Source organism: Talpa occidentalis, unplaced genomic scaffold, assembly GCF_014898055.3.
Source record: "Talpa occidentalis isolate TD23 unplaced genomic scaffold, MPIMG_talOcc4v2.1 talOcc4.3, whole genome shotgun sequence".
NCBI lineage: Eukaryota > Metazoa > Chordata > Mammalia > Eulipotyphla > Talpidae > Talpa > Talpa occidentalis.
Window position 1 is genome coordinate 146493089 of NW_023603184.1, and position 20996 is coordinate 146514084.

The 20996-nt window shown below is 53.5% G+C and overlaps 1 protein-coding gene and 1 long non-coding RNA gene across 3 annotated transcripts; one reads left to right on the forward strand and one right to left on the reverse strand.

Annotated features, from left to right (window-relative positions):
• Nucleotides 1-899: 899 nt before the first annotated feature.
• Nucleotides 900-7703, reverse strand: LOC119256291 (uncharacterized). Of its 2 annotated transcripts, none has more exons than XR_005127690.2 (6): nucleotides 7585-7703; nucleotides 7030-7133; nucleotides 4321-4519; nucleotides 2422-2528; nucleotides 1592-1916; nucleotides 900-1052 (listed from the first exon to the last, which is right to left on the reverse strand). It is a non-coding gene; the product is annotated as an uncharacterized LOC119256291 (long non-coding RNA). The 2 variants fall into 2 exon arrangements; XR_008553684.1 differs by having other exon boundaries at nucleotides 2422-2547.
• Nucleotides 4223-20507, forward strand: SPATA3 (spermatogenesis associated 3). Its single transcript, XM_037524206.2, has 5 exons — nucleotides 4223-4331; nucleotides 7563-8291; nucleotides 15336-15504; nucleotides 17255-17401; nucleotides 20435-20507. Exons 2-4 carry the CDS (start codon nucleotides 7886-7888, stop codon nucleotides 17361-17363), a joined length of 684 nt encoding a protein of 227 aa, XP_037380103.1. The 5' UTR covers nucleotides 4223-4331; nucleotides 7563-7885; the 3' UTR covers nucleotides 17364-17401; nucleotides 20435-20507.
• The last annotated feature ends 489 nt before the right edge of the window (nucleotides 20508-20996 follow it).

The following is a 20996-nucleotide window of genomic DNA, read 5'->3' on the forward strand; positions in this document are numbered from 1 at the left end:
AGGGGGGAGGAGGGGGGAGGAGGGGGAGGAGGGGGGGGAGGAGGAGGAGGAGGGGGGAGGAGGAGGAGGAGAGGGGGGGGAGGAGAGGGAGGAGGGAGGAGGGGGGAGGAGGGGAGGAGGGGGAGGAGGGGAGGAGGGGGGGGAGGAAGGAGGGGGGGAGGAGGGGGGAGGAGGGGGAGGAGGGGAGGAGGAGGAGGAGGGGGGGGAGGAGGGGGAGGTGGGGGGGGAGGAAGGAGGGGGGGAGGAGGGGGGAGGAGGGGGAGGAGGGGGAGGAGGGGGAGGAGGGGGAGGAGGGGGAAGGAGGGGGAGGAGGGGGGAGGAGGGAGGGGGGGAGAGGGAGGAGGGGGAGGAGGGGGAGGAGGGAGGGGGGAGGAGAGGAGGGGGGGGAGGAGGGGGGAGGAGGGGGAGGAGGGGGGAGTGGAGGGGGAGGAGGGAGGGGGGGGAGGAAGGGGGAGGGGGGGAGGAGGGGGAGAGGGGGGAGGAGGGGGGGAGGAGGGAGGGGGAGGAGGAGAATCCCCCCACGCAGTGGGGCGAGGGGCCGCTGTCTCCGCTCGGCCCGGCCCTGCGGAGGACAGGGGTGCGGGGTGCGGGGTGCGCCGGGTCAGAGCTCCGCCTTGCGCCCGGCTCCTCCGCACTCTCCCCCGACCCGGGGCCCGGGCCGTCCGGAACCCAGAGGCGTCGCCCGGCCCGGCCGCCCCGCGAGCCCGGCCCCACCCGCGGCCCGACAGCGCCGCCTGCCGGCCGGCTCGCCCAGCGCCGGGGCGGGAGCCGGAGCCGGGCCTGACCCGGGCTGTCCACACCGCGGGGCTCCGCCGGCTCCCCGTTTCCATCAGAGGTGATGTGCATTCATTTTTTAAATTTTTTAAAAGATTTTTATTTTATTTATACAAGAGCTGGGGTACAGGCCAGACGCGCGGGGGCGAGAGGAGTCACCAGAGCCAGAGCGGGGAGCAGAGCAGGCAGAAAGACCGAAGCACACTGCTGAGTGAAATAAGCCAGGAAGAAAAAGAAAAATCCCGGATGGTCTCACTCATAGCAGGAATCTAGAAAACCTAAATAAGGGACCAGGAAAATGAATAACTGTAAGAAAGTGAAAATCAAAATCAACAAATGACTATGAACCAGAGACACTCTATGGGGGGTAGGGGGCTGGGAAAGGAGGGATTGGGGTCAAAATAAGGGGGTTGCAGTTGTATGGGGAATATAAAAATAAAATTTATTAAAAAAAAATACACTGCTGAGGGGAGCAGCAGGCGAGTCAGGAGAGGTCTGCTGCGCCATGTGGGTTGCTCCCTGGCGGGCCGGGGATCGAACTCTGGGGATCGAACTCGCGCTGCAGAGGCTGCTGTTTGCTTCACAGTGCTGTGCTTAACCCCTTGCGCCACCAGGGAGGCCCACGTGCTTTATTTTGTAGTTCGGGTTTCCATGATGCTCTAGTGTCAGACTCTTAGACATCTGCAGATAATTAGAGCTGCCTCCCCCCCCCCCCCTTTATTTTCCCAGGACCCAACTGCCCAGTTCCTTCCCCAGCTCTGATATTTCCCACCAGGCTCCCCTTGCTCCCACCCTGCTGCAGCCATTGGTAGCTCACCTAACAGGTGCCAGCCTGTCCTCTGCAACACCCAGGAGCAGAAGCAAGACTTTCCTTTGAGAGTCTCTGCACCCGGGTCCAGAATGGGACTGGGGAGGCTCAAACTCCTTTTCCTCTGGCTTCTGCTCACTCAGTAGCTCCATGGCCTTCAACTTGACCAGTGAGTGTTGAGCTGCAGCTTCTTTGTTTGCAAAGTGAGGGTGGTGATGAGGGTGGGGTTTTCATGAGGATCTGTCTTGCCCACCAGATGGGATCCTCCACGTGGGCAGGAAACTTCTGTCACCACCAGGGTCACCATTATATCCTCACAGAATATGCTGGACACCTGTACGTTACAGGTGCTCCTAAAATGCCTGTTTGCTAAGTGACGATGCTTTTGCACAGGAGGCGGGGTTGAACGCCCACTTCAGGGGACATAGCATGGCCCTATTAGGGTTGGACCCAAGTTCTGACCCAGGCTCTTGAGCAGCCAGAACCTGCGCTCTGCTCACAGTAACCCTATTCTCGGGCGCAGGTCATTTGTCATCAGTGTCATGAGCAGACAGGAGACGCCCAGAATGTGGGAGCCCACGGGGGATTAGGGGGAAGGTCAGGCTTCAGGTCAGAGTAGAAACTTGGAATTTTCTCACACACACACACACACCTTATCCTCCAGACAGGACAGCGGGGCTAGAAATGAAGTTAATAATTGATAAATGTCTAGCTGAGGACGCGTCCATAAAACCCCAATAGTATGGGGTTTGGAGAACTTCTGAGTTGGTCAACACACGGCAGTGCAGGGAGGGTGGGGTGCCCACAGGAGGCCTGGGCCCCACCCCCTTCCCACGTACCTTGCCCTGCGCATCACTTCCATCTGGATACTTGGCCTGGCCTCAGCGTTTCCATTTACAATAAACTGGTGAGCAGTTTCCCCGCGTCTGTGAGCCACTGTGAGCCACTGCAGCCAAGGAACCCACCTGAGAAGGGGCCATGGAGACTTTGCCTTACAGCAGCGGGTCAGAAGCCCGGGTGGCAGTGCTTGAAGAGGCCCCTGTCCTTAACCCGTGGGCTCCGATGCTGCTGTGTCAGAATTGAGTTAAATTGTAGGGCGCCCAGCTGATGTCACAGAATTGCTTGATGGGGGGCAAACCCGCATGCATTTGGAGAACAGAAATGTCAGGGGCTGGGGGTTCTGTGTGAATGGCAAAGGAGGAACACAGGAAGAAAGACCCTACCCAGGATGGTGCCCATAGCAGACTGGCACTGAGCCGCTCCACCTCCCCTCCCCCCACCATCTCCTGCGGCCTCTTGGGTGGATGATGCCCCAGGACTCAGCTGCCAGAGCCCCCAGAGAGCAGCCAGCTGAGCCTGGGGAGGGCCCCCTTCCGGGGCTGCAGACAACTAGAAGGCGCCTCTCTGCTCCTGCTGCTTTGCAGGTGAGGAGCGTCGATCCCGCTGCTTTGTAAACTGGTGCACAAATACCCACTTTACTTGAAGGCTTGGCCTCATGGGCCTTCATGGGGAGAAGCAGGTGCAGCCTTTTGACACCAAACACGGACAAAATGATGGAGAAACTACCCACAGCCGCGTTACCCCAGCCCCAGCAGCAACTTCTCCACGGCGGAAGATTCCTAACGACAGCCGGGGAGGCCCTGGGTCATGGCGGGAAGAGGGGCTCAGGGGTATTGTGACATGCCCCAGGGAAGGGCAGCTTTCCCTTGGCCAACGGAGGCCCGGGCCCAGAGGGACAAGAGAGCCGGCCCGGGCATGGAGCCTTGGGCGCAGCCCCCCAGGGCCGGGCAGGACGCGGAGGAGGAGCCGCAGCCACCGGCCCCGACGCAGACCTGCGAGGGCCGCGGCCAGGTGCTGCTGCTGGGCTGGGGGCTGGGCGGAGAGCGAGTACTGCGTGACCCTGCAGGACATCCTGGCGCAGGTGCCCGAGGCTCAGCGCCCGGGGTCCTCGTCCGTCCAGGCCACGAGCGGCCGCAGCAGCTCCAGCACCTGCTCCCGGCGCAGAGCCAAGCGCCCCCGCGACCGCCCGGCGAGCGGCGCCGACTGCCCGGCGGCCAAGCACCCGTGCCCCCCGCCGCAGGCCGCGGGCCCCGGGGAGTGCCAGCGCCCAGCGCCCGCGTCTCGGCCCGCGACCCCCGGCCCCCGCGACGTGGGGAAGGTGGAGACGGAACGCGGGGGCCCCGAGGCCGCGCCCGAGCCCGGGGCGCGCCTGCTGCTGGTGCTGTGCCGCGCGTCCGCCCTGCGCTCGCACCTGCCGCGGCTGCAGCTGCTCCTGCAGCAGGTGCAGGCCCGGGACCGCCGCCCGCCCGCCGCGCTCGTCGGGATCGTGGTGCAGCCGATGCGCGACGAGGAGGCCGAGGCGCGCCGCCGCCTGGAGACCCTGATCAGCAGCGCCTTCGCGCAGCACAGCCCCGCCGTGGAGGTGCACACGGCCGTGTTCTGCCCCGGCCGCCCCGAGGGCACCCTGGACGTGCAGTGCGCAGCCGGCCCGGAGCGCAGGGGGGCCGCGCGCCGGCGCGGGCCCCTCGTGGACCGACAGACCCAGACGGATGGTGAGGGGCTGGAGGGCAGGAGGAGGAGCGCAGCGCGCGCCCGGGAGGGGCTTCCGTTGGCTCTGGAGTCCCGCGCGCGGCCCTGCGGGGTCCAGGGTGCCGAACCCCGCCGTGCCGCCGCTCCCCTGACCCGCCGCTCGCACCCACCGTCCTGGGAGGGGAGGAATTGCCAAGCCCAGAACTAACCTCGCCTCCAGGTGGGCTCCCTGGGCCATGTCAGCGTCAACAGCGGTCGAATTAGCTTAGTTCAGGGGATCCACTTCCCACCCTTCCCGCGGCTCTTCCAAGTCCCGCTTCTGCACAAACAGACGGGGTGGGGGGCGGGGCCGGGCCCACCCAGGCCTCTCACACCCGCGTGTTCCTTTCTTGGTTCTTCAGTCTTCGCCTGGGAAGGAATTACAGTAAGAACATGGCGCCAGGTGCTCTTACAAGAGCCTTCACCTGGAATTCTCACAACCGCCCCGTGAGGCAGGTGCCTAAGAGTGTTGCCCCCACCACAGATTTCTTATTCTCAATCCTTGAGACTCTTCCTGTGCTGGAATCCAGGCCTGGGGCCCCATCGGTTAGTCTGTGGGTCTGAAGGCCTGGGCAGTGGGCTCTTTAAGGAACCCCAAATGCTTTCTATGTCGAGAAGCCCCCGCAGGGGCACCCATGGGGATGGACAGACTCTGGACAGGGGAGGCCAGGGTCCAGGTGTTCGACGCTCTGCCACCCTCCTGCATGACAGTCCCCTCTGGGACCAGTTGCCCTCCTGACATGTGGGGGTGAAGAGCTGGTTGGTGGCTGAGCCTCAGGACGAGCGGTCACGTGCTTCTGGCGCCCAGGAGGCTTGAGAGGGCCAGCCAGCAGGGACCTTCTGGGTGTGGATTTGCACACCCTGGGGACCCTGTCCTGAGGACCACACTTTGCACCCCTCGGGCCCCTTCCTGTCTCGCTCCTAAATAGTCCTGACTTTCCGGGCCGGTGTGCCTGGTTCAGAAAGCCCCTTGCCTAGGGACTGTCACAGCCGTGGTCCGCAGCCAAGGCTGGAAAACCCCATTCCATCTTTGCGAACCCCCACACACTCTGTGATGAAGTCTCCCGGTGCCTTGCCCCCCTTCCTCCATGCCCACCCTGCCTTCAGCAGCCTTCTGCTCTCTTTTATGTCCGCTGTCAAGCAGCCCACTGAGCCCCTTCTCTGGACTTTAGCCACCCTCGCGCTGCACAGCCTGGGAGGGGAGTGAGAGGGCAGACAGGTGAGGCCACTGGAACACCATGCGGCTGTGATGTGGGGCTCAGAGGCGGAGAGATCTGGAAAAAGCTTCCTGTGCTAGGCCCAGTGGTTCTGACAGAGCAGTGGAGGGCCTTGATGGAGGGGCGGGCTCCCCGCAAGGCAGAGAATGAGGCCTGTTCACCCGCCCCTCTTTGCTGATGGTCACTGGTGAGAACTGGCTGTGATCAGCAGCCAGGCAGTCCGTGAGCCTGGGGCTGTGAGCTGTGGCCTGGGAGAGGAGGGCCAGACTGCCAGGCTGGGTGTGTGTGCTCCAGCTGGAAGGCACAGGGCCCTGGAACAGTCTAGCAAAGATCTACTGCAGAGCCGCCCTCTCATCCTCTAGGCGAGGCCCTCACCCACCCATCCCTCCCGGCTTCTTACTAATTCTTACTAATCTTGCTGTTCTAACTCTTAGTAATTCTTCCTAACTCTTACTTATAAAAATACTTTCCCCACTGCCTGCTCCTCCCTAAGCTTGACCCTGTTGTGTTTCCTCTGCCACTCTCCTGGGGAACAGGGACCCTTTTCTTTGTCTTTTCGGCTCCTTGGCATGAAGTGCAATATTCCTTGCATTACTACCAGAAACTCTACCCTGTGTGCCCGCCTCTAATTCACATAAACCCGCGCACCTCCATCAGGGGCAATTTTAAGGCACACACAGCGCACACGCATGCACACACACCAAGGACATTTAGCAGCGTGGTCACCCTGGGTTGTCACAACTTGGGGAGAAGGGTAGATGCACCTGGCCTCACGTGGGCAGGGGTCAGGGATGCTTGTCTGCTGCCTACAAGGCACAGGACAGCTCCCCCTCCCCCACAGAGAACTACGTGACCCAACACAGTGGAAGCTGAGAAACTCTGATTTTAAACAAGTTAAAAGCCGGACAAAACCAGTCAAAAGCCCTCGGGTGACCGAAACTCTAAGTTGCAGATAAAATTGCCTCGGGAGTTCCTGACCTATCTGCTGCATCTGGGTAAAGCTCCTGACCCGGGTTTCCAGTCTCTCTGGTTCTAAATTGAAACCCCCACCTCCCCTGGAGGGATCCCTTGCTCTTGGCTTCAGGGAAATAACTGTCCTCCATGGACTCGCTGCTCCCCAAACCTCACTGCGCTGAAGGTCAACCAAAGTCCCCCCGGCTTTGTGCGTCTCTCTGGGCGTCCTTCCTGTCCAGACTTTTGTGTTTTTTCCTCCCGCATCTTCTCCCTCAAAGGATTTTTAAATGTGTTAAGATCTGTGCAATTTTCTGACTCCCTCCTACCTTCTAGAAGGAAAGAGCCCTGGGTGGGACTGCAGTCAGTGCCACCCACCAGCTGTGACCGGGTGAGGTCACTGAACTTCCCTGAACCCCAGTTTCTCCTGCAAAAAGAGAAACCCTTAGGGCCTCCCCTGGTGGCTCAGCAGTTGAGCGCTGGGTTGCGAGGCTGCCCGCAGTCTCTGCAGCGCCAGTTCGATCCCCGGCCACCACTGGCAAGGGTCCCACAAAAAAAAAAAAAAGAGAGAAACCCTTAGGTGTTTTCAGGCTCTGTCACCTCCCAGGTCACAGCAGGTCTGGCCTGGCGTGAGGATTCCACCCAGGTGGGTCTGCCCTAAACTGTGTGCCAGCGTCGGGGGCCACAGGAGCTCTTGGGCTGGGTACTCACCTTCCTGGTGATGTGGAGAATCTTCTAAGAGGAGGACGTTTATGTTGCACTCAAGTGTGCACGTCAAGGCTGTCTTTTTATAAAATCCTTTTTCCTCTTCCATCCTTTAAAAATCACATCGTTAACTTTGAGAAAGATTCCGAGTCCCCTGACAGACCCGCCAGGTTTGGGGCTGGAGAGACAAGCCGCTGTTGCCAGTGTAATGAGTTTGAGAAGAATATAGTTTTCCACACAGCTCTTTTATTTTCGGGGGGAGGGGGGAAATATCTTTGCCAAATGCTAGGATTCTTACCAAAATTGGGGTCCCCAGCCCCTTTCCACAATGAGGGGGACTGACTGGGAGAAGGGGAAACTGCTTTACACAGGATAATGGGGGGACAACTGAGATGAAAGTTGCGCATCTCCCATGAACCCCCAAATCTTCATTAATGTTACCTAAAACTCACACAATCAGGGTGAAGTAGGTTTTGTGCTTGTTTTTGTATGTGGGGGAAGTTGGGGCAGAGCTGAGTGTCACCCCCAGTGTCTCTTAGAAATAAGGACCCAGGAACACACCAGCGGAGAGCGGTCAGAAGGAGCCGCGCCGTCGAGAATCAGGGGGTCCAGGCTGCCCTGGCCCCTCCAGGAGCTGGGAAGGAGGGAGGAGAGCAGGCTGGGAGCAGCCAGAAGACTGGCCAGCCTGGCTTTTGTGACCTCACAGGAGGGCTGTGAGTGACTGTTCTCTAGGGGACCTCGGTCCCCCTGGAGGCCAGACAGAGCCTTCCCCCAGGGTAGGGGCAGACGGCCCCTCTAGGAGGGAGCCGCCCAGAGATCAGCAGCTCCATGTAGGTCCACAGTTAAGTTGGGAGGACCCACCATGAAGAAAGGCAAGAGGAAGAGCTCCAAGGCCCGACGCCGTGGCTCTACTTCCCAGCATGCTAGCTCTGAGTCCACTCCGCAGCAGCAACAGAGCAACGAGCCCAGCCCCCAACAGTCCAGCAGTGGAGCTGCACAGCAGCAGACCAACCCTGGGGGCACTACACAGCAGTCCAGTCCCGGGGCCACCCAACAACCGCCCAGCTCTGGAGCCATCCTGTCGCAGCCCACCTCGGGGCCCACCCCACCCCAGGCCGATTCCGGCACCAGTTCGCCAACCAACTCTGACTGCACCCCTCAACAGCTTGCAATCAAGACTTCCAAAACTACACACAAAGTCAGCCATTCGGCTCGATGCGTGTCATCTCAGGAAAACATCGCAAAAGGCTCTCGGTGCAGGAAAACAGGTAGGTAGGCTTCCAGCTCAAGCAGTTCTAGCCCTCCTGCTAATGGGGTGCCAGGGTGACTCCAGAGGCCAGTTCTTAATTGTGTAGGCTGGTTCTTAGCAGGTATTGATACACTGTTAATGTAGATCCTGGAATTGTGCTTGTGGAACCTAAGGGTTGTGTGTATGTTTTAACCCGAGACCAGAAAGCCTGGGTTTCTCATTAGTTATCTTCCTGAGTCTCCCTGAAGAGGACAGCCACACAGATGCTTTAATATTTGACTTGGCTTAGTGTTAATACTAGCTCATTGGGAGTCAGAAGTGCCACATGGTTGCTAAAAATAAAAACCAAGGATGTGTTAATAGAAACATGTGGTGTAAGACAAAGGAGGGGATCATACTGCTTTATTCTGTCCTCATCAGGCTATCTTTGTGTGCTGTAAAAGATGCCTAACAATCTAGTCCAAAGAAGATAGTCTGGGTGTATGAGAGGAGTGGAGGATGAGAGGAGCAGGGGGAAGCAAGAACCATTTGGTGTATGAGAATTGGTTGAAGGAATTGGAAGAAATCTGGCTGTCAGGTAGATGTAGATTTGTTACGTGTTGTCCTCAGATATCTGAAGAAGGGCCCAAGGAGAGGATTGCCAGGTAAAATACAGGACACCCAGTTAAATTGACATTTCAGATAAACAACTATTTATATGTCCCAAATACATCCTGTATTTTTACTTGCTAAGCCTGGCAACCTTATCCATTGAAGACACTACAGACAGGCATAAAACATTTCCAACTATTAGCCCTGTCTGAAAAATGGAATGGCCGTCCATAAAAAGTGATTCCCCATATTCTTGGGTAGCCAGAGTCTGAGTGAGCATTGGGTTGTGTAGAGGGAATTCTTCTGGAGTTCAGGAAGTGAACTGGTTAATACTACTACTAATAATAACAGTAATAACATTTATTACAGAACAGTTACTGTGCACCCAGCTTGTGATTTAGCCATTTATGTTAATCCTCTCATTTAACAGTCCTAGAAAGGAGGTATTATTATAGTCATCTCCATTTTATAGATGGGGAAACCAAGGCTCAAAGAAGTAAACTCACTCTCAAGTAGGCACTGGTCTCATTAAGAGGGAACTCAGCCTATGCTGACTCCAAAGTTCTTGCTCTTAACTGCAGCTCCTGAGAGGAAGAATACCCTTCTCTGAGCTTTTTCTGGGTCCATTCGGCACATCCCAGGTCACAACTTTTCCCTTTGGGATCCTTTGGACATAGACGAGAGATGCGAATGCAAGATATCATTGTGACAGTGATATTCCTGTGGTTAAGAATCAATCTGTTTTTAATATATGGAGATGGTCATGTTATGTTCTATATTGTAATATAATAATCCACTACTGACATCAATATTTCTGGATTTTGACCTTCAAACCTGATATCTATAGAAAACAAAAACTTCTGTTCCTAAATCTTTTAATAAATGCATGTGGCTCAGCCTAGGAGGACTTCTGCCTGTTAAAGAGGCAAAGCAAGAAACAGTGGTGGTTATCAACGGTAATGGTAGACACTCTACTCTTCTCCTGCAAAAGGAATATTCTCCCTTTGAGCCGGAATAAGGGATGAGAGTCTTTAAATAAAGAATGCTATTACTAAAATCCAAATATTTTTGTATGTAAAAGATATTGTAGTTCAAGAAAATGCAATGCATCTACTAAAAGGACAATAATCATAAAGATGGACAATAAGTATTGATGAGAATGTAGAGAAATCAAAACCTTCGTACATTGCTGGTAGAAATGTAAAATGATGCATCTGTGGTAAACAGTCTGCAGTTTCTTAAAGGGTTACAGATGAAGTTGCAATGTGACCCAACAATTCCACTCCTGGTTGTATGCTCAAGCTAATTAAAAACATGTATCCACATCTAACAGGAGAATTTAATGTTTGTAAATATTTATGCACCCAACATAGGAATATGCAAATATATAAAACAAATATTAACACACCTAAAGGGAGAACTAGACAGCAAGACAATAATCGCAGGGGATTTTAATAGCCCACTTACATTAATGGATAGATCATCCAGACACATTAGACCAGATAGATACATAGAACATTCCATGCAAAAGAAGAGAATATATATTCTTCCCAAAAGTACATGGAGCATTCTCCAGGATAAGAACATGTGTTAGACCACCAAACAGTCTTTTTGTTGATGATGTTATTTTTCAGTTCTTTTTCACAAGTCTTAATAAATTTAAGAAGACAGAAATTATATCAAACATCTTTTTCAACCAAATGGTATAAAACTGGATGTGAATTACAAGAAGAAAACTGGACAATTTACAACTATGTGAAAATTAAACAATATGCTACTAATCAATGGATCAAAGAATAAGAGAAATCAAAAAATTTCTTAACACAAGCTAAAATGGGAAAGAACAGTGATATTTATAGGGTTCAGCATAAGCAATTCTAAAAGGGAAGTTTATAGAAATAAATACCTACATCAAAAAGTAAAGATCTCAGATATCTAACTTCATACCTCAAAGATAGAAGGACAAATGAAACCCAAAGTTAGTAAAAGGGAGGAAATAAGATTAGAGCAGAAATGAATGAAATAGAGACTAAAAAGATAATGGAAAAAATATAAATGAATCCAAGAGGTGGCTCTTCGAAAAGATAACACAAAATTGACAAACCAAGAAAAAGAGAGAAAACTCAAATAAAACCAAGAATGAAAAAGGAGACTTTGCACTGATACGAGAGAAACATAAAGGAGCATAAAAATGATAATGAACAGTTATATGCAAAAAAATTAGGTAAACTAGAAGAAATGGATAAATTCCTAGAAACATGTTACCTGGCAAGTCTGAATCATGAAGAAATAGGACATCTGAACACACTGATTACTATGAAGGAGATTGAATTAGTAATTAAAAACTTCTGAACAAACAAAAGTCTGGGACAAGATAAGTTGCCGGGTGAATTCAAACATTTAAAGAACTAATACCACCCCTCAAAGTAGTCACAAAAATAGAAGAAGTGGGAATATTTTCAAACTCATTTTATTAGACCAGCATTATGTTGACACAAAAAGCAAACAAGGACACCACAGAATAAAAGTACAGGCCAATATATCCCTGAAGAATATAAATGCAAAACATTAGTGAATTGAATTCACTAGAATATTGAAAGCGTCATACATCATGATCAAATAGGTTTATTCCTGGAATGCAAGAATGGTTCAACATCTGTAAATCAATAAATACACCACATTATCAAAATGAAGAATAAAAATAACATGATCATCTCAATAGATGCAGACAAAGCACTTGACAAAATTCAATATCCATTTATCACTGAGAACTCTCAACAAAATGGATAGAGGGGGCATATCTTAACATAATAAAGACCATCTATGATAAACAAGAGCTAACCTCTTACTCAACAGTGAAAAACAGAGCTTTTTCTCTAAGATCAGAAACAAAACAAGGATGCCCATTCTATCTGCTTTCATTTATGCACCTTGTATTGGAAGTCCTAGCCAGAGAAATTAAGCAAGAAAAAGAAATAACAGGTATCATAATCAAAAGCAGTGAAAGTAAATAGCAAAGAGTAAAAGGAAGTAAAAAAGACCAAATGACACAGAAACAGTAATTCCAAATGGCACCTGCACCCCTTTGTTTATAGCAGCACTATTTACAATAGCTAAGCTATGGAAACAACCCAAATGCCCAAAAATAGATGACTGGATCAAGACGATGTGGTACATATACACCATGGAATATTACTCAGCATTCAAAAAAGATAAACACATGCAATTTGCAGCAACATGGATGGAGCTGGAAGGGCTCATGCTCAGCGAAATAAGCCAGAAAGAAAAAGAAAAATACCAGATGGTGTCACTCCTAGCAGGAATTTAGAAAACCTAAATAAGAGACCAGGAAAAAGACTAATCAATACAAAGTAAAAATAAAAATCAACAAGCAACTATAAACCAGAGACACACTACGGAGGTGGGGGGGAGGGAGAGGCGGGGAAAGGAAGGACTAGAGTCAAAATAAGGGGGGGCGGTGCAATTGTATGGGGAATATAACCAAAATGAAAATGCATACATTGTGCAAAGATGAAAAAAGATGTAAGAATTATAGAAAATAAAATATTTAAATAAAAGAATGACATTCCTCCCAGAAAAAAAAGGAAGTAAAAAAGAAGTTGCAAGATATGCAATTAATATACAAAAAAACTTGCATTTTTAGACACTGAAAGTAAATTGTCAGAAGAAGACATTAAGATAATAATCCTATTTACAATTACATGAAAAGGAATAAAATAGCTAGGAATAAATTTAACCTAGGATGTGAAAGATTTGTACACTAAAAAGTATAAAACATTGGTGAAAGAAACTGGGGGAAAAATGACAAGATATTCCATGTTCATGGATCGGAAGAATTAATATTATTAAAATGTCCAAAGTAATCTACAGATTCAATGCAATCCCTCTCAAAATTCCAATGCCAGGCCTCCCTGGGGGCACAAGGGGTTAAGCACAGCACTGTGAAGCTATCCGCAGCCTCTGAAGCATGAGTTTGATCCCCAGCCGGGAAGGTGACCTACATGGTGCAACAGACCTCTCCTGTGTCACCTGCTGTTCCCCTCAGCCGTGTAGTTCAGTAAATCCAACTGTTCTGCTCCCCACTCTGTCTCTGGTGAATCCTCTCACCCCCATACCTCTGACCTGTACCCCAGTCCTTGTATGCATAAATAAGTAAGTCATTTAAAAAAAAGAAAAGAAAAAATTAAAAAAAAATTCCAATGCCACTTTTTACAGAAAAGAACAAACCTAAAATTTGTTTGGAACTGCAAAAGGCCCCAAATAGCTTAAGCAATCTTGAGAAAGAACGAAGATGGAGGCATCACATTTCCTGACTTAAAATTCTGTGACAAATGGCAATCAAAACAGTATGGTATTGGCATAAAAATAGATATATAGATCATTGAAAGAGAATAGAGTCCAGAAATATATTCACACATCAATTAACTTATGTCCAATTTGCCAAGAATATATAATGGGGAAAGGAGTCTTTTCAATAAATGGGAAAACTGGAGAGCAACGTGCAAAAGAATGAAACTGAGTCACTATCTTACACCAGATTAAGAAATTAACTAAAACTGGATTAAAGATGTGAACTGAAAATCTAAAACTATAAAAACTCCTCGGACAAACAGGTAGTAGGCTCCTTGGTATAGGCCTTGGGAATGAACATTTTGGATTTGACACCAAAAACAAAGGCGCAATAAAAACAAATGTATGTAAATGGGACCACATCAAACTGAAAAGCTTGTGCACAGCAAAGGAAGCCATTAACAAAATGAAAAGTCAACCGACCAAATGGGCAAAAGTATTTATAAATCCCATATCTATTAAGGCTTTAATAGCCCCCAAAATATAAAGAACTCATACAACACTATAGCAAAGTAAAAACTTATAGATGGAGAAAACAGATTGGTGGCTGCCAGAGGCAGAGATAGGGAATTGGATGAAGGGGGATAAAAAGGCACAAACATCCATTTATAAAATAAGTCATAGCGATGTACAGCAAAGTGGCTATAGCTAATACCATACTGTGTATTGGAAAGTTGCCAAGAAAGTAGATCTTAAATATCCTCATCGTGTGAATATATACATAACTATGTGATGATGAATGTTAAGCAGACTTGTGACTATTTGCAATATATTCAAATAGAAAATCATATTGTACACCGAAAAGTAATATTATCTATCAATTTTTAAAATACCATACATGCACACAAAAACTTGTTCATAGCACATTTATTCAATGTAGCTAAAAAGTCAAAGTGACTCAATATCCATCAACTGATGAGTAGATAAATACCGTGTGGTACATCCATGCAATGAAACACAAGTTGGGAACCAAAACGATGCTGTTCTAGTACATGGTACAGTATAGACAAACCTCAAAAACACTAAGCTAAGTGAAAGAAATCAGCCCCCCAAAAGCTCAAAACCTTGTCAGAACTGGGGGGACAGGGAGTAGACAGTGACTGCTAATGAGTACAGTTTCTTTGTGATTAGACAAAAATATTATGGAATTAGATAATGATGGTGATTGTTCCCTGTTTTTTTGCACTTTTGTAAAAAAAAAAAACAAAAAACTAAGCCCTTCAAAAGCATTCATTTTATGGCCTGAGAATTGTATGTCTATTTGACAATGTTTTTAACTAAAAAAAAAAAAAAAAGATAAAGATAAGTCTTGCTTTTAGAATCCCTTCCAGCCCCATTCCAGGAAAAGCGTCTGTGGTGAGCAGGTCTAAGCAAGAAGTGTGTTGCCCACTGGCTCTGTAAGTTTGGTTGGAAGATTCTGCCGAAGCCAGGACAGAAGCAGCTGCATGAGGGGGAGTTTCCTGGCCAGACGTGCCCTATGTGACCGCAGGGGACTCCACCTCCCAGTTCAGCTGGAGCCAGAGCAAAGAGCAAAAATGGCAGAAGTTTGGGAAAGCGCTGAGGACTGTAAACTGACTCACCGGTTGTCTTCCGGGTGAACCAGTGAACCCAGAAAAACGGAAGGTGGCAGCTCTGGCTGCAGGTGTTTCAGGACAACCTCAGACACCCGCTGCCCTCACACCTGCCAATTCCTCGGGAAGGGCCCTGAGCTGAGCCAGCCATCCTGCATCGAAGCTCACCTCCCGGGTCCACCTGCCGTGAGCGCGCAGCCCTTCCATTCTCTGAGCCTCTGTTTCCCTGTTTGTGAACGGACAAGAGCCAGAGCCCACTCGAGGGGCTGGGTGATGACGAGGGCACGCGGGCATCCTCCAGGGAGCACCAGCCTATAAGACAGCCAGTGCCCAGGCTGCTCCAGTGCCCTCCTGATTGGCAGAACCGCCTTCTGGGGCAGTTCTAGCCCAAATCCTTGCTGGGCCCTTAGAGCCAGCGTCTCCCCGCCACTGCAGCTGGGGCGTCGGTGGAGCCTTCTCTGTGTTCTGGGCTCTCCCGGCCGCCTGGAAGCAGGCAGGTCCCTCATCTCTCTCCTTTTCTGTCCACCCAGAGCCTCGCGAGGGCATGCCACCCGCCTGTTCCTGCTCCGCTTGCCCCGGCAACGCTGCCTGCTGGCGCCACCTGGGCCTGTGCCACAGCCGCATCTTCGATGTCCTCCTGCCTCGAGCCTGGCCCACCATGGCAGGGAGAGACCTCCCGAACCTCCTCACCTTCTACAGGTTCTGGAGGGCAGGGGGGGCGAGAGCCCTGGGGCTCTGCCCCCACTGTGTTAGGCGTCGTGTGTGACTTCCTCCTGGGGTCCGTGCCCGGCCCGTCCTGACCCACCAGGGCACCCCATCTCCACAGAGAGGGGCCGGTGCGCCTCCTTCCCGGGAACGGCTGCTTCCAGTGGGTCCGTCCCCGGCGCACACGCGCTCACCCTTCCCGGGCTCGCCGTCGCTCGGGAGTTGTGTGATTAAATTCCGTCGGCATTCACCTCACGGCCCCGCGGGAGCTTCGGGTTCTTGGCCTGCACGTGCGCTTAGTGACAGACACCGACAGTGACTCACTGCCCTCTGGTAACAGCAAGGCCTCCCCCGCCCCCCAGAGGGCTCAGGCTTTCTCGGGTCCTCCCCAGGGGACACACCCCCAGGCTGGCCTTTCCGTGGCAGGGCAGCCCTCACACCACCACCCCAATATCTGTCCTCATGTTCCTGAGCCCCGGCGGCCACTCCTTGCCCCAGGAACAGGCCGGAGGTGTGACTCCACATTGCCTTGGGGCGAGACCAAGCGCAGAGGCTGCGAGGAGCCCCAGAGCGTCTCCACCCAGACTCAGGGCCCACTTGGGGTCTCATACCCTTACCCCCGAAGCAGAGCCCGCCACCCCCACCCTCAACCTGTCGTCTCCTACCCAACGCCCTCTCCTGTCCGTCCTTGGAGGACACCGGAGACGAGGGAACAGAGATCCGTGTGGGGGGGATCTGTCACCAGGAAACACTCCAGTGGCCGGGCCGCCGCGCCCACCCGCCGTTCCCAGCTGGCCTCCCCGCGCCTGGGGTGGCCTCCCGGCGTGACACGGACGCCGATCGCTTAGAGCCGGAGCCAGCCTCCTCTGCGGGCGCTCTGGGGGCTGCAGCTCGGGGCGCTCTGCCCCAGGAACTGTGGGCCGCCGTGGAAGCCAAGACAGGCACATCTAGAAACTGAGCCGCCCGCCGGGAAGGGATGGGTGCCCGCGGGAGACGCTCCAAGAGGAGGCCCCCCTCCAGAGCTGGGGAGGCCCAGGTTGACTTTGTGGGGCCAGTGGTACCTGAGCTGACTCTTAAAGGACCTTAGGATGCTCCACAGCTGCAAATGAAAAGGGAGAACCTTCTAGGTGGAGGAACGCGCCAGAGCGAGGCTCGGAACCAGGGGAGGTGGGAGGTGGGAGAGACAAGAGGCCACCCCGGGTGCCCATGCCAGCGCCTGCCTCCCGCGCTCTCCCTGACTGGGCGGAGGGCACGTCGGCTCCCTCTATGAGCACAGGCGCCCGGGCACCGAGACTGCTCTGTGGGAGGCTGTCAGGGTGGATTTCGCCTTCGTGTCCCCCTCTCAGTTACCCCCTGATGGTACCTTTCCTGGCCTGGGGGTGGGCGTTATATCTTGTTTCCTCAGATGCTTCATCCCGAAATGGAGCCACGTGCTGGAACCTTCTTCACAGGGTTGTTGTGAGGCTTGAGGAGGATGTTGGGTGTGAGGTGTTGAGCACAGGGCCCGGCACACGGGGTGTCTTGGGGAGATGGGGCCGGCCCCTCCGCAGATCCTGGGGGTCTTGTTGGGGGGAGGGTGTGGTTGGAAGGGACACGGGTGCTGTGGCCCCTTGAGAGGAGGAGTATGGAGGGGAGATGGGCGTCCGGCCACCCTGGGGGGACCCCAGACTCCGCTGCTCCGCCTGCAGACAGGCCCTCAAGCCCAGCCTCCCCCAACCCGTGGGCTTTCTCTTTCGCTTTCCAGAAGACCTGCAAGAAAACACGCCGCCTCTCATCGTCATGCACGTGCTCCAAGCTCTCGGGACTGCTGCTGTAGCTCTGGGGGCCCTGGGCGCTGCCTATTACATCACTGAATACCTGTGACCAAGCCCCCAGGCCCGCGGTCCGGCAGGTACGTGGAGCCCCAGAAGTGGGCCACTCGGGCTGATGCCTCCTCCTAGTGGAGGGCTGTTGATGGGGGACCAAGCCGCCAGCCTGGGGAAGCTGGAGAACCACTGCTGGCCTCAGGGTTGTCGGGCCTGGCCCTCTAGGCCGCACTGGGCACTCTCGGACAAATCCAGACCCATTGCTGGGATGATCAAAACAGAGCCCCCCACGATTAGGGGAACCCTGAGGCCAGCAGTGGTCCCCCTAATCGTGCCTCCAGACAGCAGGATAGGGAAGGGGGGCCCCCTTCAGGGCCTCTCCTCAGAACCTTCTCCCTGCTGAGAAAATTCTTCCCTTTCCCACCACTTCAAATCTATTTCCTAGTTCCCCTTCTTTCGGGAAGCCTTTCTCCATCACCACAGCTCCAGGCGCCTCCACCTGTCTAATCGCTGTCTTGCCTTGTCTACCCTTTTCACTATCGTGTGCACGCGTGTGTTGTGTCTCAGCAATGTCACTGCACGGTCCTTGGGGGCGGGCATCGTGCCTCACACAGCACTGCACCTGCCCTGTCTCAGCCCAGGCTCCCTGGCAGCCTGGGGCAGTTTGGTGCCCAGGACTGACTGAGGGAGGAAGGGGGTGAGGGCGGCAGGATCAGCCTCAGCCCCGTCCCACTGGGGCCTGGAGAGTGAGTGACACCACAGGGCTGGTCTCGCCTTGAGGCAAGAGGGGTGGCCTTGGTGCTTCTCCGACAGCCTGTTGGCTCCAGAGGTAGGAGTGGGGCTGTGTGTCTGTGGAGAAACCAGCTGCCACCTGGATGAGGACAAGTCCCCCGGGGATGGCGGCAGCTCTGAGCTCCTAACGGCCAACATTCATAATTCACAGGCCCAGGCCATGGATGCACCAGGCCAGAAAGGGATCTGGGGGGACACCAAGAGCGCCCACAGTTGTCCCCACAGCCAAGTCCACAGGCAGTGAATGCTCCATAAGTGATGGTGGGGGAGGGCAGTGAGGAGGCGGCAGCCTTTCCATGCACCCCGACCTCCACTAGCCACAGGCGCGGACGGGGAAGGGCACGTGCCGGGGGGGGGGGGTGCTGTAAGCATCTCAAAGCCCAGCCCAGAAACCAGGCTCCGGTGGAGCGCACCATGCGCTCGAGGGACCATGTGCCCGATCAAGGGGCGCGGGAGCGTGCGGAGAAGCAGGAAGCTTCATGAGCTAACACAAGTTGAGAGGTTCAGTCTCTCATGGCACCCCCACCCCATGAGGTCTTGGGCGTGGGAGCAAGGCGCTTCGTGTGCGGTCTCCATGGAGGCTTGGAGTCAGGCCATGAGGCCTAGTCTTCACTCTGCTGCTGGCAGCTGGCGGGTCCTCCGGGAGCCAGTGCCGTCTTTCAAGTGGGGAGAATGAGAGCTGCTTCAAGGACGGTGGCTGTGAGGAGGGGCATGCAGTCCCCCAGGGCCCGGGGACAGGGCCGGGGAAGATGGTAGCAGCTGGCCATGTGGAGAATTCCCCAGAGCTGGTGTGTGTCTGGCTGGAGGCTTGGGCGGGAGAGTCCATGGCGACCAGTGTCCAGGAAGGCGAATGAAATTTATCACCTGATAAATGGGTCCCCCCAGAGACAGGCTCCTCTCTGGCTTCCCAGAGAGAGAGGGAGACTGTGGCACCTGCTCCACCCCAGAGCAGAGTCCTCCCAGGTCCCAGAATCTGTGCCTGGCAATTCTGATGAAGTGGCCTTTCCCCAGGGGACCCGCTGCGTTGGCTGCGTGACTGCTGCTGCAGAGGCTGCTGGGAAACCAGTGTTGGCCAATGCTAGCAGGCCCCCGAGTGCCGAGACGTGCTCTAAACTCAGCAGCCCTGGCCTCCTCCAGACGCCTCTGCTGGAGTCCGGGCTGTAGTGTCATCTCCACAAGTCTTTGGTCAGTGGACACTGGGGGTCGGTGGGTCGGATGAAGGAAGGCTCTGCCAGCTGGGGTCAAGGGAGGTCTTTCTAGAGGCCCAGAAGTTTCAGCCACCTTCCTGGACACTGGTCACCATGGAATCTCCCACCCAGACTCACCAGTGTCCCCCCACCCACCACACAATCTCTCCGTAACTTCGTACACGGGCAAACGGGTCAATCACCAGTGAGTACTGACCTATCGTCCACATCACACTGGGCTCTGTGAGGCCATGGGGTAGTGGCGGCCAGGCCAGGGACAGGGCAAGGCTGCGCTGGGACTGTAAGATCTGGTGAAGTGGGCCTCGGCTGGTCAAGGCCCCAGACAAGAGAGCCAGAGGACAAACACTCAGATGAGTCGTGAACACTGACCTGATCCATGGATGGGTCAGAGACGTGATGATTAAATTACTCACTCCTTCCACCAATATTTCCTGGCACCTACCTTTTGCTATGGAACTACATCAAAACAGACAAAACCGTTTGGTGGTGAGGCCACCTGTGGGTGTTTACGATGGGGGGTGAGGGTGCATGGTGGGGTACACTGCGTCATCTTGAGTTTCACGGGCTTAGCTCACCTCCCTGTGGAAGGACATGCGGTTTGGTGTCCTCCTTCCTCCAGAGAGAGAAGAACCATCAGCCTCCTCTGGGAAAAGACTCTTCTAGAATTTTCTTTCCTAAAGCTTGGGGAGCCTCTGCCTCAGCATCCCACCAGCAAATGATGAGACACTAAACGCCAGGGGCTGTTTCCCGTCTCCTTTGGGGCACTGAGCATAGTAAAACTTGCCTCTGCGCCTGGCATTAGAGAGCTGGGGCTCCACCTTAGCTGCCGGGGCCCTGGGGAAGGGGGAGAAGCAGGAGAGAAGCTGCCTTTGGCTGAGGCAAGTGTGAGCCGGGCATCGGCAAGGCCAGGACAGCCTGAAGAAGCAGGACTCTGTTTGGATGAAAGGAGCAGGCGTAAGGAAGAAGTGGATGTGGAAGAAATTTGAATCCTAAATGGTTTATTTTTCCACAGGAGGGTCTCAGAGTCTCACCCTCACCCACGACGTAAAGCTGAAGAGCCTCTTGAACCCTCACAGGCAGGGGGGTTCAAGCTGATGCTCTGTCCTCTTTTTCTTACAGATCCAGTTTCCATCAAGGATCTCTCTTGTCACCAAAATAGAACTACGACCCCCCCAAAAAGTCTGGGGTTTTTTTTTAGTGTATTTTACTCAGATACAAAAATTACTTGGCAAGTGGGTGGTAGGAAGGTAAATGGAGGATGGGGGGGTTCAGGGTGGGAGACTGTCCTTTCTGTTGGGGGCCATAGACCCAAGGGGGGCAACGTTCTCAGCACTCCCAGAGCAAATGCTGGCTCTCCGCAGGCCTTCTGCGGCTTCATTCACGGTCCAGCAGACCGGGCAGTGCCCATCCCTGGTAGCCGGGATGAGTGGGAGCAGGAGGGAGGCGCTGCCTCCTTTCCTGTCTGCACCTGGTGCCCTGGACACTGTGTCTCTGGGAAAAGGCTTCATCTGCTCCCCCTGGATGGGGGGGTGCAGGTCCGGGCTGGGTTGTAGTCTCTTGGTCTGCCTGGGTGGCTTAGATGCACCCAGCAGGGGCCCCGTGGCCTTTGACCTCTGGCCCCTGAGCAGCCAAGGCAGAGGTCTTAGTTCAAGGCATCCCCAGCAAACACCAGTGGGGGAGA

Bases quoted from the DNA above. Each gene is read 5' to 3' on its own strand.
- SPATA3 (XM_037524206.2), top strand. From the start codon at position 7,886: ATGAAGAAAGGCAAGAGGAAGAGCTCCAAGGCCCGACGCCGTGGCTCT. The intron at 8,292-15,335 runs GTAGGTAGGCTT...CTGTCCACCCAG, and splicing joins CTCTCGGTGCAGGAAAACAG to AGCCTCGCGAGGGCATGCCA. The intron at 15,505-17,254 runs GTTCTGGAGGGC...TTCGCTTTCCAG, and splicing joins AACCTCCTCACCTTCTACAG to AAGACCTGCAAGAAAACACG.